The sequence below is a fragment of the Chenopodium album genome, chromosome 7 (genome assembly GCF_948465745.1).
Source record: "Chenopodium album chromosome 7, dcCheAlbu1.1, whole genome shotgun sequence".
Lineage (NCBI taxonomy): Eukaryota > Viridiplantae > Streptophyta > Magnoliopsida > Caryophyllales > Amaranthaceae > Chenopodium > Chenopodium album.
In genome coordinates, this window is record NC_137840.1 from 66,350,540 (window position 1) to 66,375,941 (window position 25,402).

A 25,402-nucleotide genomic window follows, 5' to 3' on the forward strand; every position below is an offset into this window, starting at 1 on the left:
ACTGTTAGTGTACATAAGTTATTACAAGCTGAGGTTGAATTTACTCCTCAAGAAAATAGAAGTAATGAATCTTTCATTATGTCGCGTATATTTTGCTTTGATATGGAGTTTGTTGTTTGTTTTTGTTAGGATTCTTGTTAGGAATATAGGAAAATATATTATTGTGATATATTTTCCATATAGATCTTATGATATTATATTTAGGATAATAATATATCTTAGTGATATTCTAAGATAGATTTATGGAAGTTTATATGATCTGTTGATTTAATTTTGGTTGCAACAAAATTGAAGCTTAATATTAGTCATTCTGAATATCTTATGCTTTGCAAGTATAGTGTTATTCGCTAGCCTATTACTATTAAAAGAATGATATAGAGTGGCTAGAAATTTTATAATTAATTTAACACTCGTTAGCCTATGGTTTCAATGGTTTGGATTAAGCAAAATTGGAATTCAAAATTTTTTTTTTTTTTTTTTTTTTTTAGAGAAAATTCAATATTTTTTTTGCCAAAGACTTAATATTAGCATTTATTTTGTGGGAAGGGTTAAGTTTGCATAAAGAGATTTTAAAATCAGCATAATGGTCACCCACTCTAGTACGGAGTATATACTTGTAATTGAATATCCTTTTTAACACACAAAAAAAAAAAAAAAAAAAAAAAAAAAAAAAAAAAAAAATCACTTTATCACTTCTATTCACTATTACTAAAAACAAATCATTGCTTACATCATTAAAATTAAAAGACACATTTTATGAAAATTTTTCCCGTCAAAACTATTTTTGACATCAACAATTGTTTTCTCTCTCTCTTTTTTTTTTTTTTTAAAGAATTCTTCCTAAATTCTAAGACTATAGAAATACAATATTATTTCTTTCAAAATTAATTAATGAGATAATAATAACAGTTTTTTGAATTAAAAAAATTGACAATTATTTTAAACAAATAATATATTTTTAATTTGTGCAACGCATGGGAATAAACTAGTTCTTTATAATTTTCTAATCTAATTTGGTTCAAAAAACCAACCCCATATGGATATATTTTAGGAAAGTTGTATGTGCTTAGGAAATAATTATAAGTGTTTGTTTCCTAATCTAACTAATGATCAGATAAGTTGGTTACCTATTTCATGTTCTAGTAAACAGAGTATACACTAAAATAAAATTACTAATATCAAAAGATAATATTTTATTTTTAATTAATCTAAACGCTCTTCATTAATTGGTTATTAAATTATTATTCTACCTAGGAAAAAACTCCCTATATATATATATATATATATATATATATATATATATATATATATATATATATATATATATATATATATATATATATATATATATATATATATAGGAGTATTCGATGGTAAATCTTCCACAAAGTAATAAGTCAATTGAATTCCAATTTATCAACATTATAGTGGAGTTAATTCAGAAACAATAACGATGAAAGAAAAGGGAGATAATCTATGGCCGGCAATAGGAATCGATTTAGGGACTACATACTCATGTGTGGGAGTATGGCAGCCACAGCATGGTCGAGTTGAAATCATTCACAACGACTTAGGCAACCGTACCACGCCGTCTTGTGTAGCCTTTACCAAAGACCAGCGCCTTGTTGGTGAGAGTGCCAAGAACCAGGCTGCATTTAACCCTACCAACACCGTCTTTGGTTAGTCTTCCTCTCTTTGTTATTATGCATGTTCTTTTTTTTTTTTTTGTTATGGTTTTGTAGGGTACATTAGAGATAATGTAGAGTAATAATCAAAATTTGCTGTTTTCTCTATCTCATCTTATTGCTTTCTTTAATTTCATGCTTGTTTGATTTGGTTTTCTTTGATTGATTCTTGATTAATGTAGTTATTCTTCAATATTTGTTGATTCTTGATATTATACCTACTTCCTAGTATATGTGTATAATATAAATTGATCTACACAATTAATTAAATCCTGCTTGTAATGTCATTGAAAAGGTGAAAGGTTTAATTTATTCACGAACTTAATTGATACATGTATATGGGTTAAGAATATATGGACTATAAATGTTCATGCCATATTTTTTGTTTCACTTTTAGAAGACTAAAAATGATTGAGGGTTATTATTCTTTTCCTATAAAAAATCATGAAATAAAATAATTAAGATATTTGGCTGGTTATGATTAGAATTTGGAAATTTTCCCAATTGTCAATTTTTTTGCTTACTGCAAATCTGTAATGTAATAGTTCTAATTCTAAGTATGATACATTGTGTTTTGATTGGTTTTAATATGCTGTAGTTTTAACTTGCTTGACTTGGTTATATTGATGACAGATGCGAAGAGGCTTATAGGTAGGAAATTCAATGATGAAATGGTACAGAAAGACATGATCCATTGGCCATTTAAAGTGGTTGCTAGCCCCGATGCTGGCGATTTCCAAAAGCCTATGATTTCAGTAACATATGAAGGTGAAGACAGGACATTTGCTCCTGAAGAGATATCTTCTATGGTCCTAGCGAAAATGAAGGAGACTGCAGAGGCCTACCTAGGCTCAGAAGTGAAGAATGCTGTGATCACCGTTCCTGCTTACTTCAATGATGCTCAACGCCAAGCAACTAAAGATGCTGGTACCATTGCTGGGCTCAATGTCATGCGTATTATTAACGAGCCAACAGCTGCTGCCATTGCATATGGTCTAGACAAGAAGATTAATAGAGATTGTACTGGGAAGAAAAAGATTTTGGTTTTTGATCTAGGAGGTGGAACTTTTGATGTCTCTTTAGTGGCTATTAAGAAGGATGTGTTTGAAGTAAAAGCAGTAAATGGTGACACCCACCTTGGTGGAGGAGACTTTGACAATAGAGTTGTTAGCCACTTTGTAAATGAGTTTAAAAAGAAACACAATAAGGACATAAGTGGTAATCAAAGGGCTCTTGTGAGGTTGAGAGCTGCTTGTGAGAGGGCAAAGAGAAACCTCTCTTCAATTACCGAGACTACTATAGAAATTGATTGTCTGTTTGAAGGCATTGATTTTTTTTCTACCCTGAATCGTGCACGGTTTGATAAGATAAATATGGAGTTGTTCATGAATTGTTTGGGCCCTGTTGAGGAGTGTTTGAAGGATGCAAAGCTGAAGAAGGATGATGTTCATGATGTTGTTTTAGTTGGCGGGTCAACTCGGATCCCTAAGGTGCAGACCTTGTTGCAAGAATTTTTCAATGGGAGAGCGCTCTGCAAAGGCATTAATCCTGATGAGGCTGTTGCCTATGGTGCTGCTTTTTTTGCTGCTGTCATGGCCGGTGTCGATTGCAGCAGTAAAAACACTGTGCTTGTAGATGTTACTCCCTTATCTCTTGGTATTGAGCTTATTAGTGGTGCGTTTGATGTTCTGATTCCTCGAAACACACCAATCCCTGCAAAGATGGAGAAACGATATACTACTAAATATGACAATCAGTCGGCAGTGCAAATTTGTGTTTACGAGGGTGAGAGACCCATTGCGAAGGATAACAACTTCTTGGGTAGGTTTGAACTCCATGGCATACTTCCAGCACCAGCGGGTGTTCCAATAATTATGGAGTCTTTGAGCATAGATGAGAATGGTATCTTGACTGTGACAGCAGTGGATAAAAACACCGGAAACAAGAATCAATTAACCATTACCAATCACAGTATGAGGTTACCTAAGAAAGAGATTGATAGAATGGTGGAAGAGGCCATTATATTCAAAGCTCAGGATGAGAAGCGCAAGGAAGCAGCTATAGCTAAGAACAACCTAGAAATGTATATCGACAAGATGACAAACACCTTGAAAAGCTGCGAAATGAAGATTGGGATAAGTGAGAAGAAGCTGCTCGGCGATGTGATTGAGAGGATAACCCAATGGCTAAATTGGAATTACTTGCTTCCAGAGGCCTGTAAGTTTGAGGAAAAATTGAATGAGCTTCAGAGAACTTGTGAGCCTATCTTGGAAAAGACGCTGGGAAGTCGGCGGTATCGTTACCTATTTTTAGAGCTTGATTGAATTTGGTGGACTTTTCTAGTAGAAAAATAATTTTTGTAAGTCATTCTAATGCTTTGCTAATGCACATACTACTATATACAATGTTTTGATCAGATGCCAATATAGTAATGTGCTGTTAGCTAATTACTGGGATGATGCATGTTTAAATCTGATAATATGTTTGCAACATAAGTCAAGATAATGTCAAATATAATAAGGAAATAAAACCAGATCAAATTCTTGCAAAATACTGAAGTCATGCAGTAGTATTCATTTTTTACAGGACATACAGTAGACATTGAGCAAACCGAAACTACCTAACATTATATATGATCACCAAGATTAATTCTGGTACATACTTGCAGCATAATCATACAATTAGGGAGGTTAATTTAAGGTTTCGAGTAGGATAATATTACAATCCCCTGCCACTGGCAGCATAATGCTGTTCCAAAGAGTAACACAGCAGGAAAAAGGCATGATTTCAGATACAAAACATCTTAAAAGTAAACAAAAGATTAGAAACCAGTTTACCAGGTTGGAATCCATAACCATATACTGGAGATAGATCTTCAAGCCTATTCAACAAAGTTGTTATCTGAATTCAAGCTTAATCAACTTCGACAATATCATTTCCCACATTAGTGATGCCTGCCTCAGCATCACACAGTTTGTCCATCTTCTTGACTATGGGTTCGCAGACACTCTTGAGCTCTTTCAGCTTGTCCTTGAACTTAGAAATTTCTGTAAGAAGGAAATTCCAATCCATCCATTGTACTGTTTTCTCAATGACATCCTCCATCATACTCCTGTCCTCAAGCACAATACTCTTCTCAGCTTCAAGAAAGTACCTCATGTCCTCAAGATATTCTTCCAACTCATTCATAGCTTGGACCTTTACCTTGCATAGCTCATCCTCGTACCTATACTTCTCAGCTTCTCTCAACATTCTTTCAACATCTTCCTTCGACAAATTCCCAGTTTGATACGAAATGGTTATTCCATTCTTACTGCCAGAAGCCTCATCTTGGGCATAACATTTCATGATACTATCAGCATCAATTTCAAACCACGCCTTTATATTAGGATTTTCTTTGGGTGCTGGAGGAATTCCCGAGAGTTCAAATACACCCAAAAAGTTATTTTTGTTGGCAATGGGATTCTCACCTTCATAAACATTGAAAGTTATTTCACTTTGGTTGTCTTCTGTTGTTGTAAATTCCTTCACTTTCATTACCGGAATTGGAGTGTTCCTAGGGATTATGACCGACATCTCTCCACGATGATTTTCAATGCCAAGAGACAATGGAGTAACATCAACAAGCACGTAATCCTCATTATCTACACAGCTCAAGATTGCAGCATGAGCTGCAGCTCCATGGGCAACCGCCTCATCCGGGTTGATACTTTTGCAAAGCTGCTTCCCATCAAAGAACTTGCTCAGCAATTCTTGAATCTTAGGGATCCTACTTGACCCACCAACTAAGACAATTTCATCAACGTCTTTCTTTTCCATTTTAGCATCTTTCAAACATTTCTCAACAGGACCTATACATCTCTTGCACAGATCAAAGCTCAACTTTTCAAACCGAGCACGAGGGAAACTTGAAGAGAAATCAATACCTTCAAAAAGGCAATCAATATCTATACTGGTCACAGCAGCAGAAGAAAGGATCCTTTTTGCCTTCTCGCAAGCAGCTCTTAGCCTCCCAATAGCCTTGGAGTTCCCACTGATGTCCTTACGGTGCTTTCTCTTAATCTCATTCACAAAGTAATTCACTATTCTGTTGTCAAAATCTTCACCACCTAAATGAGTGTCTCCACTAACTGATTTGACTTCAAATGCATCACTTTCAATCGTGATCAAAGAGACATCTAAAGTACCCCCGCCAAGATCAAATACCATCACATTCGTTTTGCCAGTGGCTGCCTTTCTGTCTAGGCCGTAAGCAATGGCAGCAGCTGTTGGCTCATTAATGATTCGTATGATATTCAAGCCAGCTATAACTCCAGCATCCTTGGTTGCTTGTCTCTGCAAATTGTTGAAGTAAGCTGGCACAGTGACGACAACATTCTTAACTGTTACTCCAAGATAGGCCTCTGCAATTTCTTTAATCTTCGAAAGGACCATAGCAGAAATTTCTTCAGCAGTAAATTTCTTCTCTTTGCCCATATAGGTGACCACAATCAGAGGCTTCTTATCCTCATCATTACTAGGAACAACCTTGAAAGGCCAAAGTTTGATGTCATTCTGCACAGCCTCATCATAGAAGCCCCTACCTATAAGCCTCTTCACGTCTGTCATCAATTAATTTTAATGAATTCGAGGAGGAGATTAAATTAACATTCAAAAGATTGGTTATTTAGTACCTACAAACATTATATAAATGAACTATGGAGTACTAACCTAAAATACATTTTTATGTTTACAAAAAATATGGAGCATAGAGGCCTCTCACTTTTGCAAAACCACAATTCGAAAACTCAGAAGTCAGAAACAACAGGGCCAAAATGCAGTCGTCAACACTCAATTGTAGGTAATCTTTACAGGCAATAATAGAGCAGATTATTGTTACATCTTGTGGATCGTTTTTATAGGGTGGTAGAAGTGCATACAAATACAGACCAGTTCAGAGTTCTGTGGGTTTTTAAGGAACAAAATATTCAACAATTCCAAATTCAAATCCTCTTATTCTAAAACTACTTTAACTTCCATATAAAATTTATTCCAAAACATGAACTTATTGTTTGGGATTGGAATGAGATCAATTTCATCTTACCCTTCAAAAATTAAAAACCTACCTATCACAAGAGAATGAAACTAGAATTTTTTAGGTAAGGAGAAAGATCAGTTTGAACTGACTATTCTCATGTATCAAGTTATCGGGAGTTCGAAGGATAAGAGAATCTCTACCCCTAAATACCCTTCCTATCTCAAAGTTAGAGCTAAAAATATAGTGAACATAACTCAATTCATCATACATCATAACAAATTCAAACATTATCTCACAACAGTGCTAGGAAAGTAAGTGTAGTAAACATGCTGAAAAAAGCTTCTAAATTTACAAGTTGAGACAGCAAAATTAATTTTGAAACAAAATAAGACAGCAAAATTAACAGAAAGAGAAAAGAACAAACCAAATATAGTGTTGGCAGAGTTGATAGTAGCTTGGTTCTTGGCAGCATCACCAATTAGGCGTTCTTTTTTTGTGAAGGCAACATAAGACGGTGTGGTACGATTACCTTGATCATTAGTGATAATCTCCACCTTACCATTACGCCAAACTGCCACACATGAGTTTGTTGTCCCGAGATCGATCCCGATTGCCGGCATTTTCTCCTTTGCCATTGTCTCACACAGTCACACACTACCTTTCTAAACTTCACTTCAGTAAATGGAAGAAAACAAAAAAAATAGAGATAATAAAAATGAAGCTCTTTTGAGTATGAAGTCAAGGTGACAGAGAAGTAGGTAATAAGGATGAATGAAAGAGTAATAAAAACAAGTAGGAAGTAATTAATTGCTTACATGAAGTGTTTTCCTGCCATCTTTCCCGCTGCATTTACTTCCCTTTCTTTTAACTTAATAATGAAGCAAAGGGAAGTGTGTAGTGCTGAATAAAAGTAGAATAGTTCCACAAGTTTTCTCTCTGAGTACCTATGGTTTTAGCTTAAATGATGGAAAAGGTTTTGCTTGTAGTAGCCCCTAAGTGTAAGATACTCTGTAATAAATACTCTCTTTGTCCTTTTTTGTTTGTTTGATTAGAGTTTTGTTGAACGGAACACGAAGTATTTAATTTTTGGTGAGTGAAGTAGATAAGAAAACATCAATGAGACCAAATGTAAAATAAGAGAGATGAGTAATACAATAGTTTGTCATAGACTCTCGTAGTACAGAGTAATTTATAAAAATTGACAAACTCTAAGGTAACTAAAAGAATACAAAGGGTCAAAGGGAGTACTCCATATAAAACTATTCGGCTAACTGTTAGCCACCTATTAAAAATTAGCAAGTAATTTAATCTGATAAAAAAAACGTAATTAAAAAAATCCTAGCGCCACCCCACGATGTTATTGTAAAGTATAGATGCAGAACATATAAGGAGAAACAATGGTAATTGATACGGAGTAACTCAAATTGTATGTGTAGTTTTTTTTAATGATTGTTAAGAATACATTGCAGTTATATCCCTAGCTATGGAGTATGAAGTGCAATTATGTTGGAGCTGTAATAATCAATCGGAACAAAAATTGACAGACGACCTATAAATTTGACATTTGGAAGTTAAAACAGAGAAAAATTACGAAAAATTATTTGTTATGGTGTTTACTGTTTAGTGTGAGTGAAATTGTCAAGCAATAATCTCACCAAAAAAAGAATTGTCAAGCAATAAAATGTACGTGATTAATCGTTATCAAAATTGAGAAAACATTTAGATTGGATTCATTACCAATCAATCAGTCACTGAGGGGGTGTTGCAAGCATTATAATCACAGTTATTGACACAAATTTCCTGAATCACTCCTTTAAGCTTTTATTAACAGTGTCATGCAAAATACAAGTGAAGTTACTATTTAAAACATTAATCATAATGAACCACTAATATTGAGCTTAAGTGTTCTATCCTGCAAAAGAATTACAATAAAATGAACTCTTACCATATTAATCTGTCTGCAAATTAAAATACGCGGCAACAACAGATTAATCCAAGTCAAGTTTGATGATCTCAATTTTTGCTCTGCTGCCACTTGCGCCATTACTACTCGTTGATGAATTCTGTGTCTCAAGCATCTTTTTGATAATTGGTCCACAAACGCCCTCGAGTTCTATCATTTTTTCCTCAAACTTGCAACCTTCTGCAAGAACCAAATTCTGGTCTAGCCATTGAATTGTCTGATTAATAGCAACCCCCATCTTCCGCCTCTCTCTGAGCCCAACTTTTGCTCCATGACATTCCAGCATGGTTGCCATGTTTTGAGTATATGTTTCTAAGGAATTCATAGCTTTTACCTTCTCTTGATACTGCTTATCCGCAACCTTAAACTTTTCAGCATCTTTCACCATCCTCCAAACCTCTTTTCTTGACAATCTCCCACTATGATAGTGTGGTATAGTTCTGAGTTTGTTTCCTGTCATCAGATCCTGGGAAGAGCAATGTAGGATTCCATCAGCATCAATTTTAAAGAAGACTTTAATTCTAGGAATGTGTTTCTGTGCTTGAGGAATTCCTGAGAGCTTCAATTCACATAAAAAGTTAGTGTCCGATGCTTCAAGTGTCTCACCTTGGTGAACAGGAATATATACTCGAGTCTTGTAGTCCCTTGAAGTTGTAAAGATCTTCTCCATTCTCGTTGGAATAGGGCTGTTCCTTGGAATGACAACAGCCATTCTTCCCAAATGAACCTTAACCCCAATAGACAATGGAGTTACATCAACAAGCCTCAGATTGTTATCATCAAAACAGCTCAAACTTGCAGCATAAATGGCAGCCCCACAAGCAACGGTCTCATCTGGGTTAATGCTTTTGTAGAGTTCCTTACCACAAAAGAAGTCTTGCAACAGTTGTTGAACTTTAGGGATTCTACTTGATCCACCAACTAAGACAACATCATCAACATCACCTTTAACCATTTTAGCATCCTTCAAGCATTTCTTTACATGTTTTATACACTCTTCAAACAAGTCCAAATTTAAGTTCTCAAATTGGGCACGAGTTATAGTTGAGGAAAAATCTGTTCCTTCTAGAAGACAATCAATCTCAATTGTAGCTATAGATGTTGAAGAAAGGTTCCTTTTTGCCCTCTCACAGGCAGCTCTCAGCCTTGCCATGGCCCTAGGATTTCGACTGAGATCCTTATGATGCTTCTCTTCAAACTCAGCTGCAAAGTGTCTAACCATTCTGATGTCAAACTCCCCTCCTCCTAAATGGGTGTCTCCGCTAACTGATTTTACTCGAATTACATCCTTTTTAAAAGTAACCAAGGCTACATCATAAGTTCCCCCACCAAGATCAATTACCAAAACATTTCTTCTCACAACATTGTTGCCAATAGGCTTCTGGGCAAGGCCATATGCAAAGGCAGATGCTGTAGGCTCGTTAATAATTCGTACACCACTAAGCCCAGCAATGGTTGCAGCATCCTTAGTTGCCTGGCGCTGCAGATTATTAAAATAAGCTGGAACGGTAACAACAGCATTCTTCACAGCTGAGCCAACATATGCCTCTGCAACTTCTTTCATTTTCATCAGGACCATAGCAGAAATTTCTTTTGCTGCAAACTTTCTCTGTTCTCCCTTGTAGGTAACTGCAACCACAGGCTTCTTGCCAGTTCCATGACAAGGGCTAGCATCAACCTTAAAAGGCCAAAGTATCATGTCCTTTTGCACTAATTCATCATCAAACTCCCGTCCAATTAGCCTCTTTGCATCTGTCATCAATTAGTTTACAAAGATATAAAGATCAAAGGGGTTAACATGTTACAAAGAGTGGTTAAGAGCAGATAGTTAAGCCAGGCTCATTCAAAATTTCCACGGAGGAGATATACATAAGGAAAGAATCACACATTCACACAACAAAAGGTTAATAAAACAATCACATACGGAAAATTCCCAGTTGAAGATTAGTTACCCATAGTAGTCCCATACCATAAGAGTTGTAGTAACTTTCTGCTTCACATCAACCCAACTTTTGGGTCTGAAATCCTAGTCCCTAAATTTGTTCACTTTCTATACCCAACTTTTCATAAAATTAAGAGAATGTATAACACGGAGTAGAGTATAGAAGGATTCCTGCCAATTATATCCCATGATTCATAAACAGATTAAATACAAGAACTCCATAAAGAAAGCCAACACCTGGCCTAAAAGGAAATACCTAGTGCGAGAGAAAACAACCATCATAAACTAAAGACTCTCAAATTAAACATTATCTTTTACAGATAACCTTTTTGGAAGAATACCATTAGCCCAATTGATAATCTCAGCTTTGATAAGCCTAGCTAATCCCTAAAATGTTTTTTTCTAGCCTATATTAGTGGATCAATTTACATAATACAATTCTGCAATCCTCCGGCTCATCCCCCTTTATTCTTCTCAAATCTTACTCCTATGTATTATCATTCTTGTGCAAACAGACTAGCTCTTTGAACCATCAAATACTAGAACTAAGTTTATCAACAAACTCTGTATGATTTTAATCTATACACCCATTGAATGATTTGGGATAAATATTGAAACAAGAAAAATATTCGATCTCTGTTGTACATCCACATTCCCCGAACACCTCATAAAACAAAAAAAAAACAAACCATCTGTTAACCCGATCTAAACTACTACCTCCGTTAATGGTGTTATCTGCAACTTTGGAGTATTATTTGTGAGGTATAAAATATTCTAAAGTTGCAGATAACCATTAACGAAGGTAGTATATAACTCAATCCTGAATTGAGTAGTCTATAATTATGACCTCATTTTTTACACATCAAAGTTGATCAACCGAATCTGGCCTAAAACTTAATGTTACTAACATTGATTAATGCATCATGATAAGCTATTAACTAATATGGATTAAATTAACCATCAAAAGCTAACTAACAAAGGAAGAATCAACCGATTTTCACCCAAATATGGCCCAAAAAGAACCAATCTTCACAACCTGCTATCCAATTCTATATCATCATTTAGAGAATGAATTATTAGAGTTAAGTGGATAATTTTCTAGAATTGTAAATTTGAGATAAGATAACCAAGTTCATACATGATACATTACCAATAAGGCCTTCCTAGTAGCAAAGACCGACCACGCCCCGTGTAATAAGTCACGGGTTCTAACCCCCTTCCAAGAATCACAAACTCACATTGGAAATTCACCAAATTTATATCATATTATTCCAAAATTAAACTAACATATCATAAATAGAAGCTTTCATAAACCAACTTCGACATTATAATTGGCATAATTAACCATTAATCATCCCAAAAATGGAAGAAAATTAAACAAATATGATAACAAAACTTAGAAAAGAAAAGAGAGAGAGGAACATACCAAAAATGGTGTTACAAGGGTTAGTGATGAGTTGGTTTAAAGCAGCATCACCAGTAAAACGGTCAGTTTGGGTGAAAGAAACACAAGACGGCGTCGTGCGATTACCATGATCATTGGGGATGACCTCAACACGGCCGTGCTGCCAAACTGCCACACACGAATGCGTCGTGCCGAGATCGATTCCGATCGCTGGTGGCGTATTACTCTCTTCCATTTTCCGACTTTAGAAATAAGCGGATTAAAGCGACTGGCACAGAGTAATTGTTGAGTGCTTTATCGAGCGCCGCGCCAACAGAATGGAAGACTCTGATGTTTGAAAAAATGCAGCTACTCAAGTACTGGATTAGCTCATTTCTCTTTCTCATCTCCTTTAATTATTGCTGCTCCTAATATTTTATTCCATTTGTCCTCGAAAAAACGACTGTTTTGGCTGATTTTGAGGATATTAAAAAAGTGAAAAAATAGTAGTAGTAAAAGTAAATTGAAAAGTAAAATTCACATAGGGTTGCAAAAAAGCAAGGATAGAAAGTAATAAAAATACATATAAAAAAAATTACTTAGGAATGCTAACTTTTGCACAAATATTATTGTAAATTGAAAAGTATTTTAATGCGAGAGCTTATACACATACAACTATTGTATGTTGTCCCTACATACAACACCATTAGAAATTTGACACATCAACAGAAAATGGGAAAAAATTAGGAGTCAAATATAAATTGAATTTAATGGAACTTGTGCCTATTATTTTAGCCAATAGAAACATGACAAATGAGAGTTGTATATAGGGACTACATACAACAATTGTATGTGTAGTCTTTACCATTTTAATGCAAATGGAATGATTATTTTGGAACTAGATTTAGGCCATAAGGATTGTTTTTTCGGAGATGGAGGGTGTACAAAATTTTAAAACTTGTCTTAAACATTAAAATTTTCCATAATTTCATCATTATATTTCAAAATTTGTACTAGTAAGGGTTTGTTCTCATTGACTGAACTGAACTGAACTGAGCTGAATATTTTATAAGAGAAGGAAATTAGGAGTTGAACTAAACTGAACTGAACTGAGCTGAACTGAAGTGAACTGAACTGAGCTGAATTGAACTGAATTTCAACGTAAGAGAACAGGCCCTAAGTAGAAACAATTGACATCACCTACACTTGTAATATTTATTTATTTTTTTTGTTATAATACTCCCCCTAATTCATTATACTACCTCCGATTTTTATTAATTGCAAATTTAGGGTATTATTTGTGAGATATAAAATATTTCAAAGTTGCAACTAAAAAATATCGAAGATAGTACTTTTCTTGTTGCATTTTTTAGTGACCCATCATTATTTATTTAGGTGATAATTTTGTTGTATAATAGATTAATAGTAATCCCTCCCGTTTATATTTATGCCCCCCAACCTAGAGTGTTTTTTTTTATTAATTCCTCATTTATCCTTTTTATTTTCTCATATAACCCTTATTTTAATTTAATGGTCTTAATCAAAATAGAGGGTACCAATGTACTTTATTCCAATAAAATAGATTGTCCCATTTTATTGTAATTGTCCCAATACACATTATTTCAAGAATCTCTATTTCTTTGATCTACACACAAGATTTCAAATGGTAACATCTATTACATATTACTAAAGGTGAATAAAAAAATTCTTACCAAAATGAAGGATCATTGTATTTAAATAAGAAGATTTGCTTTACATAAAATATAAACTAATTAAACTTACTAAAATATTAAAATTTTCATTATAACTATTATATGTGGTTATTTTTATTTATATACTTCATACTTTCTAATAATTGGTGTCGAGTCCTTAATTTTTTTTTATGTTGTTTTATAATGTTGTTGTATTATAATTACTCCATATTAAGCAACCGTGCATCTATTGTACATGAATTAATTAATTAATGTTGTACTTCACTATATAATTCAGTAAAATTCGTGCATTGCACTGAAATTTTACTAGTTAATCCCTCCTTACCTTACGGTAAAGGCTACACATACAATTGCTATCAGGGGCGAAGCCAGGATTTTAAAGTTATGGGGGCCGACTAAAACTTTAATAAAAAAAAAATAATGTAAAAATGGGTTTGATCCTATGATCTAATTAAAACCCCAAACAATGGGATTCAAACCACTACGGTGGCAATCATTAAATACAACTTAAGTTATAACAAGATAGATATTATTACCCCCTCCGTATTTTAATAAGTGTTTTCACTGTTCTCACTATGCACATAATGATTTTGACTTGATTAATTTACAATATATGAAAATCAAATGTCATTGTATAATACATCGTTAGATTCGTTATAATATATAACTTTCATAATATCAACTTTTCTATAACTTTATTAATATATAATTACATAAATTAATGGTCAAACTTGTGCCTCAGCGTATTTGGTCAAATTGTAACACTTATTAAAAACACGGAGGGAGTATATCTGTTTCATATTATTTGCAATGATTAGACAATTTTTCTCTCTATTTTATGTCAAATAATTGCAAATAATATGAAACGGAGATAATATTTATTTGAAAAACTTATAGGGGCCAGCAGTTAAGATTAAAGGCCACGAAATTGGTCCATGGGGGCCGGGCCTCCACCCGCCCCCCATGTAGCTTCGCCTATGATTGCTATATATGGTCGCTACATACAACTCTCATTTGTCATGTTTCTATTGGCTAAAATAATAAGCACGAGTTCCATTAAATTCAATTTATATTAGACTCTTAACTTTCTCCCTTTTTTTGTTGATGTGTCAAATTTTTAATGGTGTTGTATGCAGGGAAAAACATACAATGGTTGTATGTGTATCAGCTCTCGTACCTTGCTGGTGATAGTCTCTTTTAGCCAATTTTAAGTCCCAAAATAATAGTCTCATTTGCTTTTTTTTCAATACCATTAATACTTCATTCTTCCCTATTTGATAGTCTCTTATGAACAATTTTCACGAGAATTAATAAACATAAATAAGAAGTAGTAAAAGTATATTGAAAAGGTAAATTTTACATTGAATATGCAAAAAAGTAGAGAGAGAAAAGAATAAAAGTACATGAAAAAATAACATTTACATGTTGCACAAATATAGTTGCAAATTGGAGATAGTTCCTTATGGACAATTTTAACGGAAATTAATAAACATAAATAAGAAGTAGTAAAAGTACATTAAAAAGGTAAATTTACATTGGGTATGCAAAAAAGTAAAGAGATAAAGGAATAATATATGAAAAAAATAAAATTTACATGGAAAAGTTAGGGTTTGTTTGGCATTGTTTTTTGTTTTTTGTTTTCTGTTTTTTTTAAAACAAAAAACCAAAAACAGGAAACAAGAAAAAGGTGTTTCTACTTTTCTGTTGTCAGTTTTTAATGTTATCATGATTTTAATGGGTTTGTCTAATTTTTGATTTATTATATGACATATATCATATGAGTTTGACAACCAAAAAACCAAAAAACAGAAAACCACAACGATGCCAAACATTGCAAATAGGAGAGAGTAGAGGACTATCAATAAGGGACGGAGGGAATAATACTTATATGAAACAAAAGACATTTTTTTTTATTATGCCCCATTGGGAAGTGCTTTTGGTGTTTTTAAAGCAAGAATATGTTATACTGATATACTCCCTCCATCCCTTGTTGATAGTCCCTTTTGGCTAAAATTTAGTCCCAAAATTTTCACCCCTTTTTTTTCCAACCACCATTAATATTAATTTTTTACCAAAATTTCCTCCAATTTGCAACAATATTTGTGCAAATTTAACTTTCCCGTATAAATTTTATTTTATCATGTGCTTTTATTACTTTCTCTCTCTATTTTTTCCATACTCAGTATAAAATTATCTTTCCAATATACTTTTACTATTACTTATTTATGCTTATTAATTCCCGTGAAATTTACCCATAAAGAACCATCAATAAAGGACAGATGGAGTAGTTTTATCTCCCCCTAATATTTAAAAGGAAATTGTTATACATAGCCCTCAGGGCTACATATAAGCATTAAATTTACACTTGAAAATCGTAAAAAGTTAAGAAACATCAAAATATATACACTAATAACACTGATTTACGCGTGTTTTTGTCATAAATTCCTAATTTTATACAATTTTCGAAAGTATAATTAATGCTTATATATAGCCATTATGGCTATATATAACATTACTTTATTTAAAATACACAATGGGAAAAGTATAATAAACATAGGAAGTGTAACTTTCAACAAGTCAACTCGGTATCTTTTATGTAGCCAAACACACAATGTAAAGGTGTAATCAATTGCCAAGCTAAGATTAGTCTAGTAGTAAGATTGTCACCTTCCAATCTTTCCAATCTTAAGGTTGGAGATTCAATCCTCACTAGAGACACTTTGAGAGTGGGGATCCCATTCCCTTCCCCCTAACTCTCAAAGTGTTTGACCTGCAAATACCGAACTAAAAAAATTGCGAGGAGAAACGATCAAGGTCTTTCTCCTTACCTTAATACTTAAAAAAAAAAAGTGTAATCAATTGATTATACTCGTATTTGTTTATAACTCAAGAGTAACCTTATTATACTCACTTATATCAGATTACTAGATGAAGCCCGTGCGATGCACGGTTTGTTTGAATTTTTTAAAATAATATTTTTACATATATATTTATGTGCTAAAAATTGTTAAATATTTAGATAAAATTCCTAATATTAAAAGATAATATTTTATATTTAATTAATTTAAACTGGATAATGTCATTCGCTAATTTTGCTTACGTGTCAGTTAAATTATTTAATTCTAAAAGAAACTAATAATCTCGTATTTAATTAGCTACCACTAAAATTTATTATCCTACGTGGCGCGCTGAAAAAATTAAATCATATGTGGCTCTCTAAAAACTCGTGAAAAAACTCCCCTATATATATATATATATATATATATATATATATATATATATATTAGATTAGTAACCCATTAATTTACAAAGTAACATTAAAATCTCAAGAATAGTAAATTCAATTCATTATATTAGTAACATCAAATAATTATCAAAAAAAAAAAAAGGAAATTCTTTTTGGTAAACTCCAACTTTCTAATTTTCTAAGTGGTAAACATTCTTAAATTTTATTATGAATGGTAAACCTCAATTTTTTATACAAAGTTAAATATAACATTAATGATTAATTTCCCTTCAATTTTTTAATAGAAATATTTTTTATTAAAAAAAAAACACCAAACCCTTCACCCAGCCACTAGCACCACAGCTAGCGGCTAACCCCCAGCTGCAACGCCTGACCTCCCCACCTCCGGCCAGCGATGCTTAGCCTCCATCACCTGAGGCCGGCGATGCCCTGCACCTCTTCTTTTTCGCATTTCCCCAACGCAGCCCGCCCTACACCACCTCTGATCTCTTTCTCAATTCCCCCACCGCCGCTTGCCCCGCATCAATCACACCCCAAACCACTACGAAAATCACCACCCGTCCTCGGCGAACTCCCTTCTCTGTGAGCCGACCACGTAAACTCTAAAACAAACCCAAAACCACCGGAAAATCGAAACCTATTTGAGTTTGGTTTCGAAATCCTAAACGGGTTTGGGTATTTCTTGGTGTTTTAAGGTAGTTTTAAGGGTTGGCGAACTAGGGAGGAGGGTCGACGGGGAGGTTTGCTTGTTTATGGGGTGGTTTGGGGTGGGGTGGGGTCGTGGTCGGTAGTGGGGCGGTGAGGGAAATGGGATGTGGTGGGGTTCAATATTGAGAGAAAGAGAGGAGGTGAAGGTGGTGGATCGAAGGCCGACGCACTAGCGAAGGTGGAGCTGGGCGTTGGCGTTGGTGGGGTGGGGGGAAGTGGCTGGTGGCCGCCGGCAGGAGGGGCTAGTGGACGTTGGCAGCAGGGGCTGGTGGGCTGGTGGTAAGTTGGGTGGGGGAGGAATTTGGTTTTTTTTTTTTAAAAAAAATATTTTTATAATAATTTAATTATTAAAAAATTAAAAACTAACTATAGTTAAGGATTTTTAGTAAAATAACACTTATCAATGGTAATCAAAAATTGAGGATTACCATAGATAATAAAATTTAAGAATGTTTACCACTTAGAAAATTAGAAAGTTGGAGTTCACCAAAGAGAATTTCCCAAAAAAAAAAATATATATCAAATAATTAAAAAAAAGAAATTTCATTTATTCATTCTAATAACCTCTTCTTTAATTTAAGAAAAGTAACCTCATTTTTACATTTTAGTGACCCTGATCCATTTGGGTAACCCTATATAATCATCATTGTAAATTTGTAACCCTATAAGGCTATAACTCAAATGACACAATAATTACCTTATATGTGAACTTGTGAAATGATCACACCATAATCATAATCCCGACGAGGATTTTTCATCCATTAAGAGCAACTCCAATGGTTGCTTTCAAGGACTAGCTTGCAATTTTAATAATTTTCAAGCTAATAGCCCAACCATTGGAGTATATTTAATAATTAGCTTGGTCAAGCTAATGCCAAGCAAATTAGCTTAACTAAGCTAATTAGCTTAGAAATTAATTGTCTCTAATAAAATACTAATTATTTAAAAAAATAAAGCTGAAAAATCTAAATATTAATTAGCCTAACCATTGTGGTATGAATTAGGTAGCAGGAATAATAGCTTTGCAATCTTAGGCGGCATGGCAAGCTAATTTGACAATTAGCTTGCCATTGGAGTGGCTCTTAATAGCTTGAGTTTTTAATGACTAATAACACTCATTAATATTATAATGGCTTAGATGGTACCATCTTAATACCAACAACGAAGTCTATTAATACTAACAAATCTAATTGCATTTGTTGACACTAATAAGGAAAAATTTTGGTATCTAAATAATACTCCCTTCGTTTCTAAATACGGAGTATCTGCTCCATTTCACCTGGGCACTTTCATCGAAGCTAATCTTTAATCAATAATATCTTTTATTATCAATAAGCATAAATTCTAATAATTGAAAATTAATAATCTATTCATTGAGACGATTCAAACTTGTACTCAGAAGACTATATTTTTTCTTATGTATAAATCACAAACATTAGTCAAAATAGGATAAATAAATAGTACAAAATTTAGAAATGGAGCAAGAGCAAGTATATAAACACGGAGGGAGTATCATTTAAGCACAATTTATCAAAGTTATTGAATGAAGACTCAAATTATTAGAGGTAGAGAATTTTCCACTTTCTTATCATAAACTCAAAATATAATACTACCTCCGTTAATAGTTTTGTGCAACTTTGGGGGACTTTACAGTTCACGATGCAAAATTTGATAATGGTGATTAATGTATTCTAGGGGTATGTAATTAAGGTGGAGAGAGAATGTTTGTATAATTAATCAACCACCCACTGCCACTACCGCCTTCACCACGACCACCACCGCCTTCACCAATCCGCGAAACCAACCCCACAAAACCACCACCACTACCAACCCTCATGAAATTACCATTACTACCAACCCCCACAAAACCACCACCACTACCAACGGAAGACAAAAGCCAGAAAATCCCACCCCCATGAAAATCAAAACCCAGAAAAACCCACCCCACGAAAATCAAAACCCAGAAAAACCAACCCTCACGAAAATAAAAAACCAGAAATCCCACCCCAACGAAAATCAAAACCCAAAAAAACCACCCCCACGAAAACAAAATCCAGATCCGACAGAAAACCAAGAAAATCCCACAAACCCATTACGAATTGAAGTTCTTGAAAGTTGAAGAAAGATAAAGAAGATCTCAAATCCATAAAACATACTACAATTTTTTTATAAAGTTGAAGAGAGAGAAAAAAGATCTAAAAAAATTGACATGAGATAATGATAATGTAAGAGGAGAGAGAAAATATGGGGGAAGATGTAGATGATTGAAGATGAAAATGAAGATGAATGTAGATGATTTTGGATTTCTTGAGTTGAAGATGAAGAGTTGATGAATTAGATTGGGTTGGTTGGGGTGAAAATTAAGTGAGAAATTAGTGATTAATTAAATCTGATTATAATTAGTTTATTGTGTTTTAATTTTTTTAATGAGGGTAAAATCGACATCTGACTAGTTTTTTTTTTACTAAAAGAGGAAAGAAATTTTTTTGTTGCACATAATGCTTAGCGGACAAAATTGACAAAAGTTGCACATAACTATTAACGGAGGTAGTAGTTCATTTAACATAAATAAGTCTCCCAAAACTCTGTACCCACACCCTAATGTAGCATTTTAATAAGAGGAAAGGGGTAAATGACAACCCAAAGAATGTTAAAAAGTTGCAATTTATATTACACTAGAGAGGCAGACAGTAGGGTTGTTCATCAGTCTAAGACTGGATCGAAAAAATAAATATCTCGACCTGGTAATTGGACCGGGCCAATATCGAGTCCAGACCGGTCCGATCCATTTGTTTTTTGTTCAGACCAATTTTTGAACACCCCTACTAGAGATTACCATGTTGTTTGCACTTGCTGGGATGAAAACTAACATGAAATTGAACAAAAATAACATGTTTTCTTAGAAATAATAGCATTTTAAAAAATAAATTGTGTAGCAAAATTAAATTAATGGAGACTGCATGTCTATTGCTGGGATGCAGCATTTATAAATTATAATTAGAAGGCAAGGGCCAAGGGCACATAACATTTGACTTACATTAAAGCTAGCAGCAATGAAACAAATAGAACTGCATTATTCCTCAAAATTCATGATATATAATTTGCAGCCCCGTTCCTAGAAATTTATGGCCCTAGGCATAATGTAAGAAAAGGGCCCCTTACGTAAACAAATTTTTTTACACGCAATAACTTTAAATATAAGACAATGAAAATAACTTAAATTATTTGAATAATAAGTCTCCATACACAATACTGGAGTAATAACTTTGCAAAATATTTCAGTAATTGAATAAATATGAAACGGTGTAAATGAAAAGATTAATATTTTGAAACAGATACTCATAAAATCGGAAGATTAGAAGAAGAAGAAGAAGAAGAAGAAGAAGAGGTTATATTGCATAATTATCTCCACCTAATCGACATCTAAGTAATTTAATATTAATTGCTAACTAAATGCATTTATTATCTTTTTTAAAAGTAGCTTATTTTTTAACAAGTAAAAACTACAGTTTAGACAGTTTAAATTCTACAGCTATGCAAATTAATTTTTTTTTGAATTTTTGGGCCCCTTTCTGGCGTGGGCCCTAGGCGGTCGCACTCGAGGCCTACCCCTCCGGGCCGGCCCTGATAATTTGCTTTCATAGTTGGAAAGAGAGGCTTTAAGCATTAACAATGCCTAAGATTGCGATAAACAGCCTTAGGATAATTCTCAATGAGTTTGGTATAGCTCATTCATGTGTGACGCATTATTGATGTTGCCTTACCTGAAACATAGTGCACTGAATTCTGTCTGTGATGCCTAATTCTGCAATTTTATCATAGTTTATAACAGTAAAGGCTCATTGGAACTGCACCAAGTATATCCCATCCAACTATTTCGAGAAACTTGCTTAATATAATTAATTTCATGCTTAACAATGTCACAAATATACAGAAGCCAAAAGAAACCATTATTAAGACTCCTAGCATCAGTGTCTTATCCTAGCACAATATTCGTCGTGCACAAAAACTAGTCTAAAGAGCAACCTGCACTAACATAAACTACAAAAACTAGTCTAAAGAACAACCTGCACTAACATATACTATTAGCAATTTAGCATACCTGAAGCTTGTTTCAGAAAACTCCTAATAACCAAGCTTACTCACTATCACTGCTGATCTCAATTTTGGGGACACCCACCTTAGAAGCATCCTTTTCTTGCTGCTCGAGCATCTTTGAGACAATGGGCTTACAGATGCTCTCGAGCTCTTTCATCTTATCCTCGAATCTACAACAATCAGTGAGGAGATGATTCCAATCTAGCCAATGGGTTGTCTGCTCAATGGCATCCCCCATCTTTCTTCGGTCTTTCAGTCCAATCTTAATACCATGACTTCTCAGCATGTTTGTCATGTCTTGAGCATAGTTTTCCAAAGCATTGACAGCTTTGACCTTTTGTCTGTACTGCTCATCCGCGACCTTGTACTTCTCAGCATCCTCTCAATATCTTCCTTTGGTAGCCTCCCACTATGGTTTGTAATTGTGATTTCATTTCTGTTGCCAGTGGTTAACTCTTGGGCAGAGCATTTCAAGATGCCGTTGGCATCGATTTCAAAGCAGCATTTGGCTTTACCAACACCTTCGGCTGCTAAAGGAATTCCGTTGAGCACAAATTTACCCAGTAAGTTATTGTCCCTAGCTCTAGGTCTCTCTCCTTCATAGACAGAGAATGACATTCTAGTTTGAAAGTCTTCAATAGTGTGACAAATCTTCTCCATCCTTGACGGGATAGGAGAATTCTTTGGTATCATGACAGAAACAGTACCAATATAATTCTCAAAACCAATAGATAATGGAGTGACATCGACTAATTGGAAGTCCTTGTTATCAACCAGACCACTTAAGACTGTAGCATGGATGGAAGCCCCACAGGCAACAGCCTCATCAGGATTGATGTCTTTGCAAAGCTCCTTACCACAGAAAAAATCTTTTGACAGTTGCTGAACCTTAGGGATTCTGCTCGACCCACCGGCCATCACTATGTCATGAACATCACTCTTTTCCACTTTAATATCCTTTAAGCATTTTTCAACAAGGTCTATACACTCTTCAAATGAATCCATATTCAGCTTCTCAAAACGGGCACGAGTAATGGACGAAGAAAAATCAGTTGCATCAAAAAGACAATCAATATCAATAGTAGTCAAAGAAGACGAGGAAAGGATTCTCTTTGCCCTCTCACAAGCAACCCTCAACCTTCCAATAGCCCTTGCATTTCCACTAATGTCCTTCCCGTGCTTCCTCTTAATCTCAGCCACAAAGTGTTCAACCATTCTGTTGTCAAAATCTCCTCCTCCTAGATGTGTATCACCACTTACTCCTTTTACTTCAAACACATTATTTTCAATAGAAACCAAAGAGACATCAAAAGTACCTCCACCAAAATCAAAAACCAACACATTCTTCTTAGCATCATTGTGATCAAGGCCATAAGCAATGGTAGCAGCCGTAGGCTCATTGATAATGCGCATGACATTCAGTCCAGCAACTACTCCAGCATCTTTAGTTGCCTGACGCTGTAAGTTATTGAAATAAGCAGGAACCGTAACAACAGCATCCTTCACAATTGAGCCAAGATAGGCCTCTGCAGTTTCTTTCATCTTGGATAAGATCATGGCAGATATCTCTTCAGCCGCAAACTCCTTCTCTTCACCCTTGTACCTGACCACAATCATAGGCTTCTTGTCATCATCAGGACTAGCAGCAACTTTGAAAGGCCACGACTTCATGTCTTTCTGTACAGCAGCATCATTGAATTTCCGGCCTATCAGCCTCTTAGCATCTGTAATCAATAATTAAGAAACTTGATGTGTAAAGCATATCAAAAGGCTTGATAATAAACACATCTATCTATACAATTAGATTAATCGAAGGGCACATTATTCAGCTGTAGAAAGCTTTTTGAGTATTGCATATTATCCTGCATCAGCTACAATACACATCTATTGTCAAACATCAGCCACAATACAAAAGATGAACTTACTTTCTTACCCCGCAGCATATTGAACTCAGGTTTTACTCAACCATAGAGAAACCAAGAAGATCTTCATTAAAAAAGAAACTTAGTGATTGAAGCCAAAAGGACTGATCTACATTGTGTCCTGAATATAATTCTAAGTAGAGTGAGTTTTAGTAGGAAAATCTCATCAATGGTCAATGTTTATTTCCCTCTAAATTCAATACTAATTTTGAACATTACCTCTAACCCAAATAATCCACCGGTCTAACCCTGGATCTCTGTCATCTTCTTTGCTAGGTAGATTAGATTATGAGTTATGACTTGAACCATAGATAGTATATCAACATATTGCTTGAAAGTTTTTTTTGATAATTTTGGCGTGGTAATATAGTACTCGTAGCATATTAAGGACTATATGTGTGATCATTAGAAATTAGCTTGTCAAAATATTTTTGCTAATTGGTTTTCTATCTAGTTGTCACGTGTTGATTGTTTCCCCGATATCCCAGCACAATAAGTCCCATATGAGGCAACCTCCTTATGCTCGTGTGTCTTACTGATTGTGTATATGGTGCGAGTTGGTATCATTGCATATTGTTTCCTTTGTTTAGCTTGTTGCAAGCATACGGGGAAGGCTGCCTGGATCAAACCTTAGCCTTGATCCGGCCATCCGGGATTGCAATTTGCACTCTTCCTGTGAGAAAGTGCTCATGGGCATTTGTTAAGCTAACTCAAATTCTGTTTTGAAGAAATTAATGTACTAATAAACAACAATTTTAGACATAATAAGCATTAAGAGTTAAAAAAAAATAATAATAATAATAAGTTTCTTTTACCTCTGGGAATCTGGGATCACCATTTTTTTTATAGGATAATTTTGGCGGTAAAGTTATTCCCTCTGTTTGGATTAATTCCAACACTAGAGTGACTAGACTTGACACAGGTTTAAAATAAGGGTGAGAGGATCTATCAAAGTGAGAATTTCCTCAACACATCACGTTAATTATTCACAAATTCAACTTCAATTCAATCATATTTCGTGATTTTATACCAAAAAAAAAAAAAAAAAAAAAAGAACAACTTATTAGGTTCTGAATGTGAACATCAATAAAATTTAAATTTTTATAATATTTACAAATGCATAATCAAAAATAAATATTGCAAGTTAAAAAATTAAAATAAGGAGTAAAGTGTAAAATCTAATACTAGTATAAAAAAAGAAAGTAACACATAATCAACACCAATGGGAAGAAAAAAATAAATAAATAAAATTGCCCAACACTCCAAACCATAGAAAAAAAAAGTTAAAAGCTTGATTGATCAATTAAGCCTGATTATAAAATAAAAAGTTCAGCATCATTAAACAATACAAGTAAATTTCCTTCAAAAAAACAACACAAGTAAATCATGTAAAATACAAATGATTTTGCTTGCTATATATAAAATCGAATCAAAAAAATTTATTATTGGTGAAAATTGGTCATATAAAAATCAAAAGTAGTCTGTGTAAAAAATAGGGGAGGAAACAAACCAAAAATAGTATTGGAAGGGTTGGTGGAAGCTTGATTCTTAGCAGCATCTCCAATCAAGCGTTCAGTATCAGTGAAGGCAACATAAGACGGCGTCGTTCTGTTACCTTGGTCGTTAAGGATGACTTCAGCTCGGCCACGCTGCCAAACCGCCACACATGAGTAGGTTGTCCCGAGATCGATTCCGATTGCGGGCGCTTTTTCCGATTTTCCCAT

At 34.3% G+C, this 25,402-nt stretch overlaps 3 protein-coding genes and 1 pseudogene across 3 annotated transcripts; 1 reads left to right on the top strand and 3 right to left on the bottom strand.

Moving 5' to 3' along the window:
• The first annotated feature begins 1,438 nt into the window (after positions 1-1,438).
• On the top strand, positions 1,439-4,009 carry LOC145640521 (heat shock 70 kDa protein 18-like). The gene is made up of 2 exons (XM_081691785.1): positions 1,439-1,679; positions 2,319-4,009. The coding sequence occupies exons 1-2, from the start codon at positions 1,454-1,456 to the stop codon at positions 4,007-4,009; spliced, it is 1,917 nt and encodes a 638-aa protein (XP_081547911.1). The 5' UTR covers positions 1,439-1,453.
• A 589-nt stretch (positions 4,010-4,598) lies between these two features.
• Positions 4,599-7,386, bottom strand: LOC145640522 (heat shock cognate 70 kDa protein-like). Its single transcript, XM_081691786.1, has 2 exons — positions 7,127-7,386; positions 4,599-6,286 (listed from the first exon to the last, which is right to left on the bottom strand). The coding sequence occupies exons 1-2, from the start codon at positions 7,335-7,337 to the stop codon at positions 4,599-4,601; spliced, it is 1,899 nt and encodes a 632-aa protein (XP_081547912.1). The 5' UTR covers positions 7,338-7,386.
• Positions 7,387-8,690: 1,304 nt separating this feature from the next.
• Positions 8,691-12,247, bottom strand: LOC145640523 (heat shock 70 kDa protein 18-like). Its single transcript, XM_081691787.1, has 2 exons — positions 12,034-12,247; positions 8,691-10,417 (listed from the first exon to the last, which is right to left on the bottom strand). Exons 1-2 carry the CDS (start codon positions 12,245-12,247, stop codon positions 8,691-8,693), a joined length of 1,941 nt encoding a protein of 646 aa, XP_081547913.1.
• A 9,549-nt stretch (positions 12,248-21,796) lies between these two features.
• Positions 21,797-25,402, bottom strand: LOC145640524 (heat shock cognate 70 kDa protein-like; annotated as a pseudogene).